Raw genomic sequence first — 19,556 nt, 5'->3', positions numbered from 1 at the left:
CGGTATCGAGATTGGTCTCAGCCGATACCGATCCGATTCGATTCGATACCTCAAACCATGATGGGGATACATGACAATACACATGAAGACATTTTATTTATATATTTATTTATTTATTTATTTGTAGAATTAAGGTATTTGATTGAATTAGGATTTGAAATTCAACGCATCATTTCTCTACCCCATGTTCTCTCGTTAAGAGTCTAGATAGCCACATTAGCTGTCCACGTGGTAAAGGAATATTGGGCATACATGAAATTTTCCTACTACGTGCGTGTACAAACTATTTTCCCTAAAGCCATAGTGTAAAACTTTTTAAAACGGATCACCTTGATAATGCCTAAATATTTGTCCCGCTGTAGATCCCAACTTTTGTAAATAAATAGAACCAAGGTCCCTTGCTCACTTGTAACATCCCAAAAACAAACAATTGCTAATAAGGCCCTCATCACTAAACTAGATTGGAAACTTATAAACGAAAATACATCTTTTTGGGTCAGAGTAATCAAAGCTCAATATTTCTCCAACACTTCCATTTTCAACCCAAAGGTAGCAAAAAAGAAAAGAACATGGACATGGAACGGTATTGCTTCGGTGCTACCTGACCTCAAAAAAATGGTATGAAGAATAATTGGGAACGGTATGACCACCAATTGCTGGTTTGACCCATGGGTGCCTATTATATCGGGCCATTGTATACCTCCAATTTTTCAAAACCACTCCTACTGTATGGTAAATGATCTCACAATCGATCATAGATGAAATCATGAAATCCTTGCACATATTCTACCCAATTGCTTGAATTTTGAAATTTCTAAATTAAATCTTTCTGATTCTGGGGACTACTGGAGATGCTCTCCAACAAAAGATGGTAGCTTCTCTACCCGGATTGCTCAAATCTTTTAAATCCACATTATCAACCTAGGCCCCTTGCTTCTAAGCGGTGGCACTTTTTCCTGAAACTAAATATTCATCCAAAATTTAAAATATTTTTTTGTATATTGAATGCAGTTTACTGTCAAGACCACTCTCTCAAAGTGGATATCGATCGAGCCTACATGTGTTTTCTCGTGGTGTTCATGATGAATCCCACTCGACATCTCTTTCTATCTTGTGAATAGACAAAGGGTATCCGGGCCTCGCAGACCGCTCGAACTCGTAATCGAGCACCTAAGAAGTTCTAGTCGGCACAATTTTGTGCTACCCTCCTCCAATCCAAGACCATGGACAAACCAACAGCTATTTGGTTTTTTCAGTTTTCATTATTGCCTGTTATTTCATTTGGACTGTAAGACACAAAGTAATACCCAAGTTGGAATCACCCAACCCTACCCCTGTACTCAAACTTGTTACCAAATGGATTAATGATCTTCAATTAAGACCACCACTGATGCACAATCTAACATTTGAAAACTTTGTGAATACATGCAATGATTTAGACACATCTACTAATGTTAGCCATACTATAAACTCACTTGTTTTATGTTGTGCAGGTTTTTTTGAACCAAATGTAAACCTAGTAGGATGGGCTTACTGCATTCTGCTAGACAACCAGCGTGTTTTAACATCTGCAGGGTTTACAACTTCAACTGATGACATGAAGGCAGAGCTAATTGGAATCTTGTAGGGGTGGAAGCACGCTGCGCAGGATGGAATCCAACTAAAGCAAATTTGGATCACTAACAAGAGTTTACATGACTTTTTGACTGCCAAGCAGAACATAACCATTCCTTGGCAAATTATCCCTAATTTTTTTGAACTAGTTAAACAAACCTCAAACTTTATAAATGTACAATTTAAACATAAAAATAACATATGGACTAGCAGACTACGTTCCCTAGCCACCTTCTCTATTATAAACAGAAATGTAATGCCCCCTTTACTGTATGATGTAAATATGTTTTTCTCACTCTAATGGTAATATAAACATGTTTCCATGAAAAAAAAAAAGAAAAAAAAAAAATTCATACAAAGATATAAAAGTCCTTCAGCAGCAGCAAATATAAAAAATAAGAAGTACAAATAAGGAATTTAAAGTGAAATGACACTTTTAATCCCCAAATAGCAATGACAATAGACTTCTGACTTGAACATAAAAGACGGGTGTGGCGGTTTTTTTGTGTCTGACTGTGTCTTGACACAAGTTCACACCACAGCATTCGATCGGATGATATTCTTTCTCCTCCAATGAGAAAATGAACGCTAATCAGTTATGCTATGGTGTGTGCCTATACCTTACGCAACTTGACCCAAAATAACCACCTTATCCCCATGAAAGACAGCAGCGTGTAGGTCATTTTGTGCACACGCCACAGCACCCGAATAGATGGCGTTCTTTCTCCCCTAACATATTTCATAACAAAACAAATGGAATTTAAATTCTACAATCCCACATTCCAATCCATACTAGCAATGCTTGGAGGCGTATCTCATTCTGAATGTACATTATCTAGCTAGGACGAAGAGATTTTCAAACGAAAAAACTTTTTAATTTCTCAAAACATTGTTTGATTCCCACATTTTTGCGCTGGAAAGAAATTTTCCGGTGAAATCAAGTCTGCTTCTGATTTAAAAAACTTTTTAATTTCTCAAAACATTGTTTGATTCCCACATTTTTGCGCCGGAAAGAAATTTTCCGGTGAAATCAATGATGCTTTTGATTCCAATTAGGATGAATTCCGGTACGTTCAAAAGGTCTATTTCACTAATCGTTCTTTCCAAAATGTAGAATTGTTCATTTCCTTTTCGCAGCTCTGTTTCTTCTTCTATTTTTTTTCCTTCTCATCGATGGGTTTTAGATGAATTTATCTAAGAAGACTGCGTTAACAGTAGATCAGATAATGGATTAGTTTCAGCGTTAGTTAGGTTTTGCTTAAACGAATTGTACTGCCACTGTATTGATTGGTTTATCGATCGATCGATCTAAAGAAAAACTCATTTTATGGGTAAATTCCTTTTCATTCAATACTGAACGATAAGTCGATAACAGGGCCGTCATCATCTTTATCGGAAGACGACCATGAACCCCAAAAAACTATTCCAGAAAACCAGAAACAAGAAAAAGAAAACTCACACACACACACACTAATGCACTAAAAACCCCAAGCCCTCTGTATTAACGTTTATTGGATCTCCCCTGTTACGTGTAACAGCCTTGCGTCCCATAACATAGAAGCCCAGAAAATGAAATCCTCAGGCGATCTTGACCTCGATGGTCTTGGGCTTCTTGGGTTCAGGCGGAGGTAGCTTCTGGACTGTAACGGTGAGAACACCGTCCTTGCAGACGGCAGAGATGGCTTCTGTGTTGGCATTCTCAGGTAACACGAACTTCCTCATGAACTTGCCCACCCTGCGCTCCATCCTCACATACTTTGCCCCATCTTTCTCCTCCTCTGGCTTTCGCTCTCCGCTAATGAGAAGCACATTGTCGTCTTCAACCTGAACCTTGATGTCACCGGACTTGAGACCTGGCATGTCGATGATGAAGACGTATGAGTTGGGGTACTCTTTGATGTCTGCAGGGGTGGAAGCCATAGCCTTGGCGTCTCGGACATAAGTTCGAGTGGGAGCGTTAAAGGACTTATCCGCATCGTAGGAGCCGTCCAACATGTGTTGCAGCGTCGAGATTAAAGGACCATCGAAACCCATTAGCCTGACATCCATTATGCTGTTTCTTCTTCTTCTTCTTCTTCTGTGTTGATTGTTGGAGATTTGATTGGTTGTCTCAACTCTTCTCACGCTTTGGACAATTTTGCTATGACAAAGACGAATTGGAGAACCGATTTTATAGGTGGCAATGAATGATCGAGAATGGGAAGTTTCTAGAGGCAGAGAAAAGTCGTTCTGGAACTTTCGGGTTCGAGGATGTTCTTTGATTCGTTTATCTAGACTATTCCCTTGAACAGTGAAGGAAAATAATGTTTTAAGGGCGAGAGTTTTCTTACCAAGCAGCATACTCTCCACCCAAGTGGGCAAAATAGAATGTTTTTATTTGGAATGCAAGTTTGGCCCAGTCGGCTTAAACCTGCTCTGAGCCCAAATAAGACCTGAGCCGACATACCTGGCCTTGACGGCCAGTCGACTGAAAATTTTTAGTCTTGAGTTAAGGTTCAGTCGGGTCAGGGTTGAGGCCTCGATTGAGCCCAACCTGGCCCAATCCGACTCTTTTTAAGTATATTATAAAATATGAGAGAATGAATGCTAACTCGATGTCGAAAAGATCGCCGCACCCTTAGACCTTTCCACCTTTCCGAGGAATGTGGCGGTCTTTTCGCACCGGGCTATGTCTGGGCACAGGTACACACCCACACACAACACTGGTTAGCGTTTTTCTCCCATAAAATATATATGGGATTGATATACCATCAATATTATAAAGGGTAAATTACAAATCACCCCCTGATTTTCAATCGAAACTCAGATCACCCCCTGATTTTTGAAAAAACTCAAATCACTCCCTGATTTAGACCCCAAAATGCCAAATTAGTCCTTGACGTTAGTTTTATGCTGTTAAGACTAAGTGATGATGTCACCCAATTAAATAAATTTAAGGGACCAGTGTTGATTTATGATTTTACCCTTGTAACTAAAAACCCCTAATTCATCCTCTTCCTCACACCTTCTCTCTAAAGAGAGGCTTCGACCAAACAGACTGTGGACCTTAGTCCTCGCCATGGCTGCAGCTCTCCCCTGCTACTCCCCCTCTCTCACTCTCACCTTCTATCGTTCGAAACCCTAAATGGAGCACTAAAAAAAAATTTCGTTCTAAAACCCCCTTTCTAAAATGGTGATTCCCTACCAATGGCCCAAATTATCATTTTTAAAGGGTTTTTATCGTAGTGCCGATGCCGCTCCCGGAGTTGCAAGTGAGCAATTAGAGGAGAAGATGCCTTCTAATGCCCCAATATCGAGAGGAATGCACCTTTAAGCTTGCTTCGATGTCTCCTTCTAAGTTTATGCCTATTTATTTCCAAAGCAAAACACAAGAGATTCCTGAGTGAAGAACTCACCCTGGTGTACCAATCAATGGTAATCACTAAGTCTTTAGCTCGAAAAGCAGAGTCACTTTGTTTCTTAGAATTCAAGATCTCTTGCATTTGGCCGGCCCACATTTGAAAGAAAGCTGTATGCACAGCACAATTGAAATAATTGGACTTGTCAAAATAAAAATTGAAGTAATTAAAAATCAAGCAACAAAATTTGGTACTCAAGGTAAATAAATATCAGTGCGTGAAAGAGATGCACTTATAATTTTACAAGCACTACCAAGTGAAATAGTTGCTTTACACCTTTCTTTCTCGTGTGAAGATGTCGCTTATAGTTGATACAAAAACCCTCCGAAAGGTAAATCGCTTCGCCTCACTCTGTGTCTTCACTGACCGCCTTGATTTTTTCATATCTCTTCATCCACTTTACCTAGAATGGATTGCGTTTTTACTAAATTCATGGTCTGAGTTTTTACTAAAAACCATTTTTAAAGGATTTTTATCATGTGCCACTGCTGCTTCCTGGAGTTGCAGCGAGCAGATCTGAAAGCAGAACTTGCTCTACTTCGAGTTGTGAAGGTCACTGGTCATGCACCTAACAAACTTTCCAAGATCTAGGTGGTTAGAAGAAGAAGTTCCTGCTGCTTGATCTTCGTCCGATGAAAACCAGAGCCATTAGAAAATGCTTGCTCTTCTAGTGGCTTCTCCACCTAACAAACTTTCCAAGATCTGGTTCGGTCGCTGCAAGAGACCATGGTGGTGGTTGTTAAAACCAACCCTAAATGGATTTTCACATTCTTGTATACAAGTTTGTATTTTAATACCCCAGTTCTATGACTCCCTCCTTGCTTGGTCTTCTGCAATTTCGCATCTCTCTCTCTCTCTCTCTCTCTCTCTCTCTCTCTCTCTCTCTCTCTCTCTCTCTCTCTCTCTCTCTCTCTCTCTCTCTCTCTCTCGCTCGAGAGTCCCATCTCTCAATCTGAAGCAACAAAGGAAGATCTGAGAGGAACTCGAAAAAGTTGTTTCACGGCGGCGACGGTGGCGATGCTGCTAGCGGAGTTGTAGGAAAGGGGTGGGGTATTTTAGGTTGAAGATGAAGGAAGGGTAGTATTGTAAATTTATTTCTAATGTTTTAGTACAAGGGTAAAATAGTCCTTTCACACTAATAACTAACAAAGACTAACACTCATATCAGAGAGGGGTAATTTGAGTTTTTCAAAAACCAGGGGTGATCCGAGTTTCGATTGAAAATCAAGGAGTGATCTCGTAATTTACCCTATTATAAACTCCAAATGCCATACATATTTTGTTATATAATATATATATATATATATATATATATATATATATATAGATAATAAGTGATAATATATTTTATTATAGTGTTATTTTATGTAAAATTGATAATTTTCTTTCCAAACTAGCCCAACTCAATCCAGTCCATGCATCTCTCCCGTCCCGCACTCCATGATCATGGTCAATCAGGGTCAGTCTGACCCGACCCTGCGGGTGGATCAGGGTTGGATTTTCCAAGCCCTAAGTCAAGGCCGAGCCAGTCCTGGGCCTAGCTAAGGGGTTAAAACCCCACCTACATGCCCTAATTTTTATTAGTTATTAAGAGAGTAATCGTGTGTGTGTGTGTGTGAGAGAGAGAGAGAGAGAGAGAGTTTTCAATGCAAGTCTTGCAAGATTTTTAAATTGGAATTAAATTAGTTATTACTAGTACTTTAAAATAGTTATTTTAATTTAGTTATATTCAAAATTGTGATGATGCTTTAATAACTAGTCCTTTTGGCACCCTTGGAAGACTACTGTTTTATTGTATGGCTGGATTTTTTTTCCTCAATTACTTTGAAATGTGCTTGATATGTCCAATCAAAAAGAGCTAGAAAATATAAAATTAGATGTACCATAATAATTATTACAAAAAACATTTTATGCTAAAACAAGGATTCTAGTAAAAAAAAAAATTAGAAACTATTATAGGTAAAATTTTATTTCTCTACAATTTATCAATTTTTCGGTTGAACACAACAAAGATTCATATTTGGGTTGTAGTTTCAATGGGAGTCAAGTATATCAGTGGTCAGGATTCCATCACTTATATTTGGAAACCACATTGTGAAATTCAAAGTGTAATTGTCACACCCCTATCCCGACAAGGGATAGAATACAATATCAGGGTATGATTGAGATGACACGCGTCATCCCACCTCACCGCCAGGATCTCGATGCAGTGGCCAACTCACAGTCATAAACCAATATTACAATACAATAATATTAGAGTGCGAAAGACAAGGGAATATTACATTCCGAGATAGGTCAGAGTTTGCGGAAGCGTAAAAGAAATAACTATAAGATGTTCATTGGCTAATGATAATAAGTAACATAGTTACAAAATTCCTATGACCATCAAGTAGCTACCAAAAAGGTAAAACATAAAAGTTTGTACAAAACACAATGCTCAAAAATAATAAAACGGGAACGATCCCAAGTAACAGTATAGCCCGTAGGCACAATCATCATGGGCAACCATCGCCATGATCCTTAGTCACTGTCTCTAGCTCCACAGTATCATCTGCATCCAAAACTAAAAATAATGTGTACACGGGGGTTAGCTCCACCGAGCTAGTGAGAGAGAAAAGGGGATGCACAATCACACAATCACAAATAGTCCATGGTGCATGCTATTATTAATTCATTTACCACCTAACACACAATGCTAAGTCAATGGGTATATGCTACTGCAATAACTCGGGAAGACATTGTGGATCCTTCCATTCTCACCACAATGCAACCTCAATTATTACTATGGAGCCCGCGCACGGTCGTAGTCATCACCACCCGCAGGCGGACCCGATAACCATTACTACCCCTGGCCTGGCCTCTCTAACTCTCCACAAAGCAGAGTGCTCGCTACCCAACACCTAAACCCCTGTTGGTAAGGGTCGTAGCATAGGGAACCGAGCCATTTACCACCTAACACATAATGCTAAGTCAATGGGTATATGCTATCGCAATAACTCGGGAAGACATTGTGGATCCTTCCATTCTCACCACAATGCAACCTCAATTATTACTATGGAGCCCGCGCCGGTCGTAGTCATCACCACCCGCAGGCGGACACTCGATAACCATTACTACCCCTCGGCCTGGCCTCTCTAACTCTCCACAGCAGCAGTGCTCGCTACCCAACACCTAAACCCCTGTTGGTAAGGGTCGTAGCATAGGGAACTCGAGCCCGACCACGATATACTACATGAATCCTATCGTGTTGAGAGGTACATCCGGGTGTGTCAACGTCCCATTCCATCTAACACCCGGTACCAAGACAACACGGCGCATACAGCAAGAATGAGATGCAATATACAATTCCACGTAATACGGGGTTCCGTGCAGATTTCCCGACACGTAACCCAACACAAATCCATATCATCCAAATCATCATCTTCGAATAAGAATAAATGCAAATATGCATTCATGCTTGAATGATAATGTCACAATATAATTCATAAATGCATGAATAAGCAATAGTAAACAAGCTCAAACAGTCACCCAAACCCACTCACCAATTACTTCAAATGGAATTTGTATAAGCGCAACGATTCCCTCTCAAAATCACTCCATTGCACATATGTTGGCGCCTATGGAAGTGAATAAGAGTGTGAGAAAGTGTAGGGGAGGCCTCATAGAGAAACCCCACAGTTTACATAAGTTATAAGCCTTAAAAACTGCATCGGAGGCAACGTCGGACTCAGCAGGCTTGCCTCCGACCTTCCCTGCAGGCTCAGGACACATCGGAGGCAAACATCGGACTCACGCAGTCTTACCTCCGATGCAACCCAAGTGTGATTTCAAGGTCTTTAAAAGCCCAGGGTTGTCCCATTTGGTTCTCTAAGCCTCAAGGGACAAGGGAGGGGTGTCTTGGAGTTTATTTGGGTCTTAGAAACACCCAACATTCAAAGATTTAAGGGGGTTTAAAGGATCAAAAGCTCAAAAATCCAGATTTGGGGTTTTCTTTGGTGGTTGAAGCTTTAGAATCAAATAGATTCAGCAAGAGATCAAATAGAGGTCTTTATAGGATTGTAATGAAATGGGATAGCATCCTACAAGGGGAAACTACACATGGCTCGAGCTAACCCTTTGGGTTTCCAAAAAGAAATCCCCATCTTGGGGCTGCAACCAACGAACCACCCAAGCTCAAACGAGCAAGGGGGAAGAGAGAAAAATGGGGGAAAAGGGCACTTGGCTTACCTGGTTTGAGGTACACACGATGTACCATCTTTAAAGCTCCAAACCCAGCAGCCATTTCCTTCTTCTTCTTCCCTTCCTTCTCCTTCTTCTCCTCCTTGCCGCCTCCTCTCTTCAAAGCTCTCCTCTCCTTTCACGATTTGGTTAGGAAAGAGAAAGAAAAAGAAAGACTAAGGAATAGTCTTACCCCTCTCTCTCATATAGAAAATCACTTTTAATGGCCTGTTTGGATAAGGCCTCATAAGTGTAACCTAGGGTCTATTTGGGTAGGGTCAAACATGGCAGGACACCCATAGCACCTTAGCCATAGGGTCTCACCCACAAGAGTCCTTGTCAGCAGCATTGGATGCAGGGTCGGAGGCAGCCAGTAACCTTGCATCCGATGCGAGTAGGAAGGTGGTTCCCACCATAAGAGGTCAGGGCCTTTGGACCACACTTCGAGGGCTTTGAGAGGGCAGTAAGCACACAATAAAATTTGGTCAACTACCTACCCCTGACACGTCAAGGGGCAACCTCCATGGTCCCGACTAGTTTCCACAGGCAACCTCGTACTATGGTCAATATAGCTGGGTTTGACCACCAGTGAGAACAACTCACCGGCATACGTGGTAGTGATAACTACACGTCACGGGGAAGAATTAATAATTAATTATACTCTCGGGGTGCGGGTATAACAGTAATTGTTTTCTGACTTTTATATTTCATTTCAGTAAAATATATATTTTTTTAATTCCTATATAATTTGACATTGAATCTCAAGATGTAAATAGATAGTAAAAAATGTGAATTCGATTGACATCCGAATCCGTTTAGGGATATCTATCCATTTCAAATTGATTCCTAACTAATAATAAAAAAATTACGTTGCTAATGATCTTGAGTGTTCTTGAAGATTTGACAGGTTCTAGAGAATGAGGAAAAGATATGTTAACCGAATTGGGCAAGACCCGGTTTGGGTTTGGCACCTACCCATAAGGCAGCCGATTGGACCAGGGTTCGTCGGCCACTTAAAGATGGTCTAACCCCTTTAGGTCTCTTCCCTCTCTCTGTTTCCTATTTAGAGTGGGGACTAATTATATATAGACATAATTAAGCCATCCCAAAAACCTAATTGCATTCTTTTTGCACTCATAAAGCATGAACAAGCGTGTGTGGCCAATTTGCACTCTTTTTTGCCTTTCGCCATGGACATTTTTCGTGGAATGGCCAGCGATGCAGTTGCCCTTATGGCACGTATATCTCGGGTTATTAGATCCAACTCCATGTCTAGCGATCCGGACCATTTTGTATATGCTCGGTTGGGATTCGCCTTGCAAAGAGGCTTGGCGGCTGCATTGGTTGCCCACATATCCGGTAATGCCTTCATATAAATGGGGGAGCTATCCTGTTTGTTTTGTAATTAGGCTGTTCTCTCCTATTTGGAGCTTTTTTTTATTAATTAAGTTATATTCTTGCAACATTGATTTATCTCTCTCACTTTCACTCTCAATTTTTGTTCATCAAATTACTAGTGTGTTCTCCGTGGGATTCCATCTGTTGACTAGAATTTGTGGTGTGGAGTTCTCTGTGGAGTAGCCTTTCAAGATATCTAGAGATTGAAAAAAATTGTTCAAGTTCGTAAATCTTGTAACCAAATCTGTATGAGATTCTTCCACTACGTTCCCATCTCCGTTCAGGTAACATCCTAACGGGTGGTAATTTGTTTACAAAATAAAAAACAACTAAAGGATATTGATTGAGAACAAATTGTATCTTCCGAGGGGACGAGGCCCGAGTACATGAGTAAGGGAAGTAAATGGATAGTAGAAAATCTAGATTCGATTTGTATCCATATTCATTCAGGGATATCCGTATCAAATCAGGGAATATCAAGATCCGATCACATCTGAGCCATATTCAATCTATTTACATCTCTCATTGAATCTAAACAAACCTAATTAAATATTTACAAAACAAACAAAGCGTATATTCTTAACAATCCCACGTTCCAATACAGAGCACCAATGCTTGCTTGGAGGCACTTCTCATTTAGGATTACATAATACCTGCAGCCCTGTACCAAAGCCACAAGCGAAGGTTTACTGATGATGAATCATAATTGAAGGCTCTTATGCAGCATCTCAAAACACAGAATTGGCCATGCTGATTTTGATCCAACTCAAGTCATCAGAATCGGTGGTTCCAAGAGTCCTAGAATCAGTCTTCAAATCTGAAAATTAAATAATTCTAAATTTTCATCGTTGTGTCGAATCGATCATGACCGGATCTAATCAAAATCAAGATTAGTCATAGCCGATTCTCATTCAAAATTTTTTTTGACTCCTGTTCTTAAGGATCAAGTTGATTTGATGACTTTGACCATTAGATATGTAGAAATGGCTCATGTATTCTCATGATAATCCACACATCTTCTCCGTAGTTTTGAAATTTGTAATATTTTTATAGGAGAAAAGTTTTATGTAGGGAAGTGTATCATCCACGTCCAAACACAGAAAGGGCCAAAATGACCATCTCACCCCATGAAAGGCTGAAATCCCGCAGCTCCCATGATGCCAATACAAGTGCTCTCACTAGTAGGGATGTCAACGGATCAGATGTGATCAGATCTGGATATTAGATTCGGATGGATTTGGATGTGGATCGAATTCGGATTTTTTACCATCCGTTTACATCTCTGCCTTGCGTAACCCGGACCTTCCTCCCCCTAGCGGATACAATTCACTCTCAATTCATCTCTTATATCACGATTCTCTTTTCCTCATATTCTAAAACCTGTGGAATCTTCAAAAACCCTCAAGATCATTATTTACTTAAGTTTTTATTATTAAGTATTCAAAAAAAATTTTGGACGGATTTTTATCGAAGTATTTGGTTTTTTTTCCGGATATCTCTAAACGAATATATATGAATGTCTTTGAACGGATACGAATGTGGATCAGATTCGATTTTCGATTATCCATTTACATCCATACTAACTAGCCCCCGCGTGTATGTAGAGACCACGCTCCCCACCACAAATAGCTCCAACCCTGTTTTATATTACCACTTGATCAGTTCTATTTTGATTGAACTTAATATGTCAACCTCGGGTTTACTTATTCATAAAATTTCAGCTCCAATCGAACTCCAACGATCATGGATCTTCCCACTATTTACTGTTTATGAGCAGTCCATAGATATCATTTGGAATGCACAAAACCAGGGACACCACTCCCATTCTTTTTAGAAATATAAAAAACAATCTAGTAACAGAGATTTTATAACGCAACAAAGGATCCACTAGGTCACTAACTCCCACTCACCTTATTATTTTTTGTACACTAAAAAAGATGAGAGCTGGCTGGGGTTGGAAAATGAAGTACTTCGAGTAGGCAAAGGCCAAGGCCTGACCTAATGGAGTTCAATGTTATGTTTGGCCAGTATTCATTATTTGAACAGATTTTGGATCCTAAATGCGTTTTGAAATGTAGGGCTGAAACAGTGTCGGGTTGGGCAGGCATTTTAAAACTAGGGATGTAAACGGATCGGATTCGGATCGGATACGGATCGGATGTGATCGGAGTCGGATATTCCCTGATCGAATTCGGATACCTCTAAACGGATTCGGATGCTGATCGGATTCGGATTTTTGACCATCCGTTTACATCTCTGCCTTGTGTAACCCGGACCTTCCTCCCCCTAGTGGATACAATTCACTCTCAATCCATATCTCTTAGATCATGATTCTCTTTTCATCATATTCTAGAACCTATTGAATCTTAAAAAATCGTCAAAATCATTATTTATTTAATTTTTTATTATTAAGTATTCGGATTTTTTTTCGGACGGATTTTAATCGGAGTATTCGGATTATTTCCCGGATATCTCTAAACGAATACGGATGCCCCTAAACGGACACGGATGCAGATTCGGATTCGGATTTCGGTTATCCATTTACATCCCTATTTAAAACTCCAGCCCAACCTGAGTCCTCCCACCCTCAGGGGTGAACCGGGCTGACCTTGATTAGCCCTAACCATTGGGGGGGGGGGGGGAGATGCACGGATTGGCCAGGCTAGGAAGAAGAAGAAGATAGAGGCGGGTTGGGTCGGGCTGAGCTCAACCCGAGGCCTAAACCTTGACCCGTCCCGACCGTAACTCAGGGCTAAAAATTCTCAATCTTGACCAACCCTCAGGGCCAGGATATCTCAACCCAGGTCTTGTTCGGGCTTAGGACAGGCTAAGGCAAGCTCGGGCCATCAGGGCAAAACTTGCACCCCTAATAAAATGCGATTCTTCTTTATTTTTTCACCTCAGAATGTGTTCTTGGCTTGAAATCTAATCTGCATACCAAACATAGCCTAAATTTTTCTTGAGCCACGGCTGGATACATTTTACTTTTAATATTATTAGTATTTTTATTTATTTATTTATTATTTATTATTATTTCTTTTTTTTTTTGGAGAGGATACATACCTTTATTATGCCAAATAATAGACTAAACTTACAAGTGAATAATAGTCGATACCATAAGGTAGTAAGTAAATCCATGGGAGTTCAATCTTGAAGGTTTTTTTTTTCTTGTTTTTTTCTTGCAAGGGTAATTTTGTCAGTTCACCTCTTATTTTTAACACGGTTAGTCATGAACTGACGGAATTGGCTTATTTGTTACTGTTTGCAAACCTCAAGGGGGTATGCAGAATTTTCCAAAACTGTGGGGTAAAATTATCCTTTCGTCAAACCTCAGGGTTGGCATGTGTAAATTACCCAAAAGAAAACTATTTTTTTACATTTTTACCCCTGCCCGTACAGTTGGATCGGATCGGTATCGAGATTGGTCTCAGCCGATACCGATCCGATTCGATTCGATACCTCAAACCATGATGGGGATACATGACAATACACATGAAGACATTTTATTTATATATTTATTTATTTATTTATTTGTAGAATTAAGGTATTTGATTGAATTAGGATTTGAAATTCAACGCATCATTTCTCTACCCCATGTTCTCTCGTTAAGAGTCTAGATAGCCACATTAGCTGTCCACGTGGTAAAGGAATATTGGGCATACATGAAATTTTCCTACTACGTGCGTGTACAAACTATTTTCCCTAAAGCCATAGTGTAAAACTTTTTAAAACGGATCACCTTGATAATGCCTAAATATTTGTCCCGCTGTAGATCCCAACTTTTGTAAATAAATAGAACCAAGGTCCCTTGCTCACTTGTAACATCCCAAAAACAAACAATTGCTAATAAGGCCCTCATCACTAAACTAGATTGGAAACTTATAAACGAAAATACATCTTTTTGGGTCAGAGTAATCAAAGCTCAATATTTCTCCAACACTTCCATTTTCAACCCAAAGGTAGCAAAAAAGAAAAGAACATGGACATGGAACGGTATTGCTTCGGTGCTACCTGACCTCAAAAAAATGGTATGAAGAATAATTGGGAACGGTATGACCACCAATTGCTGGTTTGACCCATGGGTGCCTATTATATCGGGCCATTGTATACCTCCAATTTTTCAAAACCACTCCTACTGTATGGTAAATGATCTCACAATCGATCATAGATGAAATCATGAAATCCTTGCACATATTCTACCCAATTGCTTGAATTTTGAAATTTCTAAATTAAATCTTTCTGATTCTGGGGACTACTGGAGATGCTCTCCAACAAAAGATGGTAGCTTCTCTACCCGGATTGCTGCAAATCTTTTAAATCCACATTATCAACCTAGGCCCCTTGCTTCTAAGCGGTGGCACTTTTTCTGGAAACTAAATATTCATCCAAAATTTAAAATATTTTTTTGGCGTATATTGAATGCAGGTTTACCTGTCAAGACCACTCTCTCAAAGTGGATATCGATCGAGCCTACATGTGTTTTCTGTGGTGTTCATGATGAATCCCACTGACATCTCTTTCTATCTTGTGAATAGACAAAGGGTATCTGGGCCTGCAGACCGCTCGAACTCAGAACTGAGCACCTAAGAAGTTCTAGTCTGGCACAATTTTGTGCTACCCTCCTCCAATCCAAGACCATGGACAAACCAACAGCTATTTGGTTTTTTCAGTTTTCATTATTGCCTGTTATTTCATTTGGACTGTAAGACACAAAGTAATACCCAAGTTGGAATCACCCAACCCTACCCCTGTACTCAAACTTGTTACCAAATGGATTAATGATCTTCAATTAAGACCACCACTGATGCACAATCTAACATTTGAAAACTTTGTGAATACATGCAATGATTTAGACACATCTACTAATGTTAGCCATACTATAAACTCACTTGTTTTATGTTGTGCAGGTTTTTTTGAACCAAATGTAAACCTAGTAGGATGGGCTTACTGCATTCTGCTAGACAACCAGCGTGTTTTAACATCTGCAGGGTTTACAACTTCAACTGATGACATGAAGGCAGAGCTAATTGGAATCTTGTAGGGGTGGAAGCACGCTGCGCAGGATGGAATCCAACTAAAGCAAATTTGGATCACTAACAAGAGTTTACATGACTTTTTGACTGCCAAGCAGAACATAACCATTCCTTGGCAAATAATCCCTAGTTTTTTTGAACTAGTTGAACAAACCTCAAACTTTATAAATGTACAGTTTAAACATAAAAATAATATATAGACTAGCAGACTACGTTCCCTAGCCACCTTCTCTATAACAAACAGAAATGTTATGCCCCCCTTATTGTATGATGTAAATATGTTTCTCTAATGGTAATATAAGTATGTTTCCATCAAAAAAAAAAGAAAAAAACTTCATACAAAAAGATAAAGGTCCTTCAGCAGCAGCAAGTATAAAAAATAAGAAGAAGTACTAATAAGGAATTTAAAGTGAAATGACACTTTTAATCCCCAAATAGCAATGCCAATAGACTTCTGACTTGAACATAAAAGACGGGTGTGGCGGTCTTTTTGTGACTGACTGTGTCTTGACACAAGCACACGCCACAGCATTCGATCGGATGATATTCTTTCTCCTCCAATGAGAAAAGGAACGCTAATCAGTTATGCTATGGTGTGTCTGTACCTTACACAGCTTGGTGCAAAATAACCACCTTACCCCCATGAAAGACAGCAGCGTGTTGGTCATTTTGTGCACACGCCACAACACCCGAACAGGTGGCGCTCTTTCTCCCCTAACATATTTTATAACAAAACAAATGGAATTTAAATTCTACAATCCCACATTCCAATACATACTAGCAATGCTTGGAGGCGTATCTCATTCTGAATGTACATTATCTAGGTAGGACGAAGAGATTTTCAAACGAAAAAACTTTTTAATTTCTCAAAATATTGTTTGATTCCCACATTTTTGCGCTGGAAAGAAATTTTCCGCTGAAATCAAGTCTGCTTCTGATTAAAAAACTTTTTAATTTCTCAAAATATTGTTTGATTCTCACATTTTTGTGCCGGAAAGAAATTTTCCGGTGAAACAAGTATGCTTCTGATTCCAATTAGGATGAATTCCGGTATGTTCAAAAGGTCTATTTCACTAATCGTTCTTTCCAAAATGTAGAATTGTTCATTTCCTTTTCGCAGCTCTGTTTCTTCTTCTATTTTTTTTCCTTCTCATCGATGGGTTTTAGATGAATTTATCTAAGAAGAGTGCGTTAACAGTAGATCAGATAATGGATTAGTTTCAGCTTTAGTTAGGTTTTGCTTAAACAAATTGTACTGCCACTGTATTGATTGGTTTATCGATCGATCGATCCAAAGAAAAGCTCATTTTATGGGTAAATTCCTTTTCATTCAATACTAAACGATAAGTCGATAACAGGGCTGTCATCATCTTTATCGGAAGACGACCATGAACCCCAAAAAACTACTTCAGAAACAAGAAAAAGAAAACTCACACACACACACTAACGCACTAAAAACCCCAAGCCCTCTGTATTAACGTTTATTGGATCTCCCCTGTTACGTGTAACAGCCTTGCGTCCCATAACATAGAAGCCCAGAAAATGAAATCCTCAGGCGATCTTGACCTCGATGGTCTTGGGCTTCTTGGGTTCAGGCGGAGGTAGCTTCTGGACTGTAACGGTGAGAACACCGTCCTTGCAGACGGCAGAGATGGCTTCTGTGTTGGCATTCTCAGGTAACACGAACTTCCTCATGAACTTGCCCACCCTGCGCTCCATCCTCACATACTTTGCCCCATCTTTCTCCTCCTCTGGCTTTCCCTCTCCGCTAATGAGAAGCACATTGTCGTCTTCAACCTGAACCTTGATGTCACCGGACTTGAGACCTGGCATGTCGATGATGAAGACGTATGAGTTGGGGTACTCTTTGATGTCCGAAGGGGTGGATGCCATAGCCTTGGCGTCTCGAACATAAGTTCTAGTGGGCGCGTTGAAGGACTTATCCGCCTCGTCGGAGCCGTCCAACATTTGTTGCAGCGTCGAAATTAAAGGACCATCGAAACCCATTAGCCTGACATCCATTATGCTGTTTCTTCTTCTTCTTCTTCTTCTTCTTCTTCTTCTTCTTCTGTGTTGATTCTTGGAGATTTGATTGGTTGTCTCAACTCTTCTCACGATTTGGACAATTTTGCTATGACATAGACGGGTTGGAGAACCGATAGAACCGATTTTATAGGGGGCAATGAATGATCGAGAATGGGAAGTTTCTAGAGGCACAGAAAAGTCGTCCTGGAACTTTCGGGTTCGAGGAGGTTCTTTGATTCGTTTGTCTAGACTATTCCCTTGAACAGTGAAGGAAAATAATGTTTTAAGGGCGAGAGTTTTCTTACCAAGGAGCATACTCTCCACCCAAGTTGGCAGAATAGAATGCTTTTATTTGGAATGCAAGTTTGGCCCTGTCGGCGTACAGGGCTTAAACCCGCTCTAAGCCCAAATAGGACCTGAGCTGACATACCTGGTCTTGAGGGTGGGTTAGGGCTGAAAATTTTTGGCTTTGAATTAAGGTTAGGTCGGGTCAGGGTTGAGGCCTCAGATTGAGTCCAACCTGGCCCAATCCAACTCTTTTTTAAGTATATTATAAAATATGGGAGAAAGAACACTAACTGATGTTGTGTGTGGGCGTGTACTTGTGCCCAGACACAGCCTGGCACGAAAAGACTACCACACCCCTAGACTTTTCCACCTTTCCAAGGGGTGTGGCAGTCTTTTTGCATCGGACTATGTCTGGGCACAAGTACACGCCCACACACAGCGTCGGTTAGTGTTTCTTCTCCCATAAAATATATATTGATATACCATATATATTATAAACTCTAAATGTCATATATATTTTGTTATATAATATATTATATAGATAATAAGTGATAATGTATTTTATTATCGTGTTATTTTATGTAAAATTGATAATTTTCTTCCCAACTTAGCCCAACTCAATCCAGTCCATGCATCTCTCCCGTCCCACACTCCATGATTATTGCCAATTAAGGTCAATCTGACCCAACCTTGCTGGTGGATCAGGGTTGGATTTTCCAAGCCCTGAGTCAAGGCCGAGCCAGTCCTGGGCCTAGCTAAGGGGCTCAAGGTTGGGCTAGGGTTTTAAAAAGCCCGACCCTGTTGCAATCCTAATTTTTATTAGTTCAAGATATTTAAATTGGAATTAAATTAGTTATTATTAGTACTTTAAAATAGTTATTTAAATTAGATATATTCAAAATTGTGATGATACTTTAATAACTAGTACTTTTGGCACCCTTGGAAGACTACTGTTTTATTGTATGGTTGGATTTTTTTTTCCTCAATTACTTTGCAATGTGCTTGATATGTCCAATCAAAAAGAGCTAGAAAATATAAAATTAAATGTATATAATAATTATTTTAAAAAAAAACATTTTATGCTAAAACAAGGATTCTAATAAAAAAAAGGGTAAAATACATGTATCCCTTATAATGCACCCAATATTCCTTGTACCCCCTAAGTAGCTCAATATTCCACGTACCACCCCTACTCTACACCCTAAATGCCAGATAGGTCCAATCTGTTAAATACTAGGGGTGTCAATGGGTCGGGTTGGGCCGGGCCTGCCTAAGCCCTGACCCTGACCCTAGGGGCCTTAACCTAAACCCTGACCCTGACCCAACCCTGGCAGGGCCAAGAAACCCTCAACCCTGACCCGACCCTGCCAGGGTTTTCCCTGACCCGACCCTAATGTTGCCTCCTGGAGGTTGAGAAAATAGTCTTAAAAGAGAATTAAGCAAGGAGAAAGGGATTTGGTTCATTAGGAGTGTGAATCTCTCTATCCTTGAAACTGAAAAAATAAAATTCTGTATCTACAAAAGAAGCTTATCAGATAATCCATCAATGGCCCATCGATAAAGACAAGATGGAATAAAAATC

General features: G+C 39.9%; 2 protein-coding genes across 2 annotated transcripts; both read right to left on the bottom strand.

Moving 5' to 3' along the window:
• Nucleotides 1-3,162: 3,162 nt before the first annotated feature.
• Nucleotides 3,163-3,783, bottom strand: LOC122653637 (17.3 kDa class II heat shock protein-like). The gene has a single exon (XM_043847542.1). The coding sequence runs from the start codon at nucleotides 3,661-3,663 to the stop codon at nucleotides 3,193-3,195; it is 471 nt and encodes a 156-aa protein (XP_043703477.1). The 5' UTR covers nucleotides 3,664-3,783; the 3' UTR covers nucleotides 3,163-3,192.
• A 3,957-nt stretch (nucleotides 3,784-7,740) lies between these two features.
• On the bottom strand, nucleotides 7,741-17,710 carry LOC122654641 (17.3 kDa class II heat shock protein-like). The gene is made up of 3 exons (XM_043848832.1): nucleotides 17,184-17,710; nucleotides 11,814-11,818; nucleotides 7,741-7,752 (listed from the first exon to the last, which is right to left on the bottom strand). The coding sequence occupies exon 1, from the start codon at nucleotides 17,681-17,683 to the stop codon at nucleotides 17,213-17,215; it is 471 nt and encodes a 156-aa protein (XP_043704767.1). The 5' UTR covers nucleotides 17,684-17,710; the 3' UTR covers nucleotides 7,741-7,752; nucleotides 11,814-11,818; nucleotides 17,184-17,212.
• Between the last annotated feature and the right edge of the window lie 1,846 nt (nucleotides 17,711-19,556).

This window comes from Telopea speciosissima, chromosome 3, assembly GCF_018873765.1.
Source record: "Telopea speciosissima isolate NSW1024214 ecotype Mountain lineage chromosome 3, Tspe_v1, whole genome shotgun sequence".
In the NCBI taxonomy this organism is placed as follows: Eukaryota; Viridiplantae; Streptophyta; class Magnoliopsida; order Proteales; family Proteaceae; genus Telopea; species Telopea speciosissima.
This window is presented reverse-complemented; position numbering and strand designations above follow the sequence as displayed.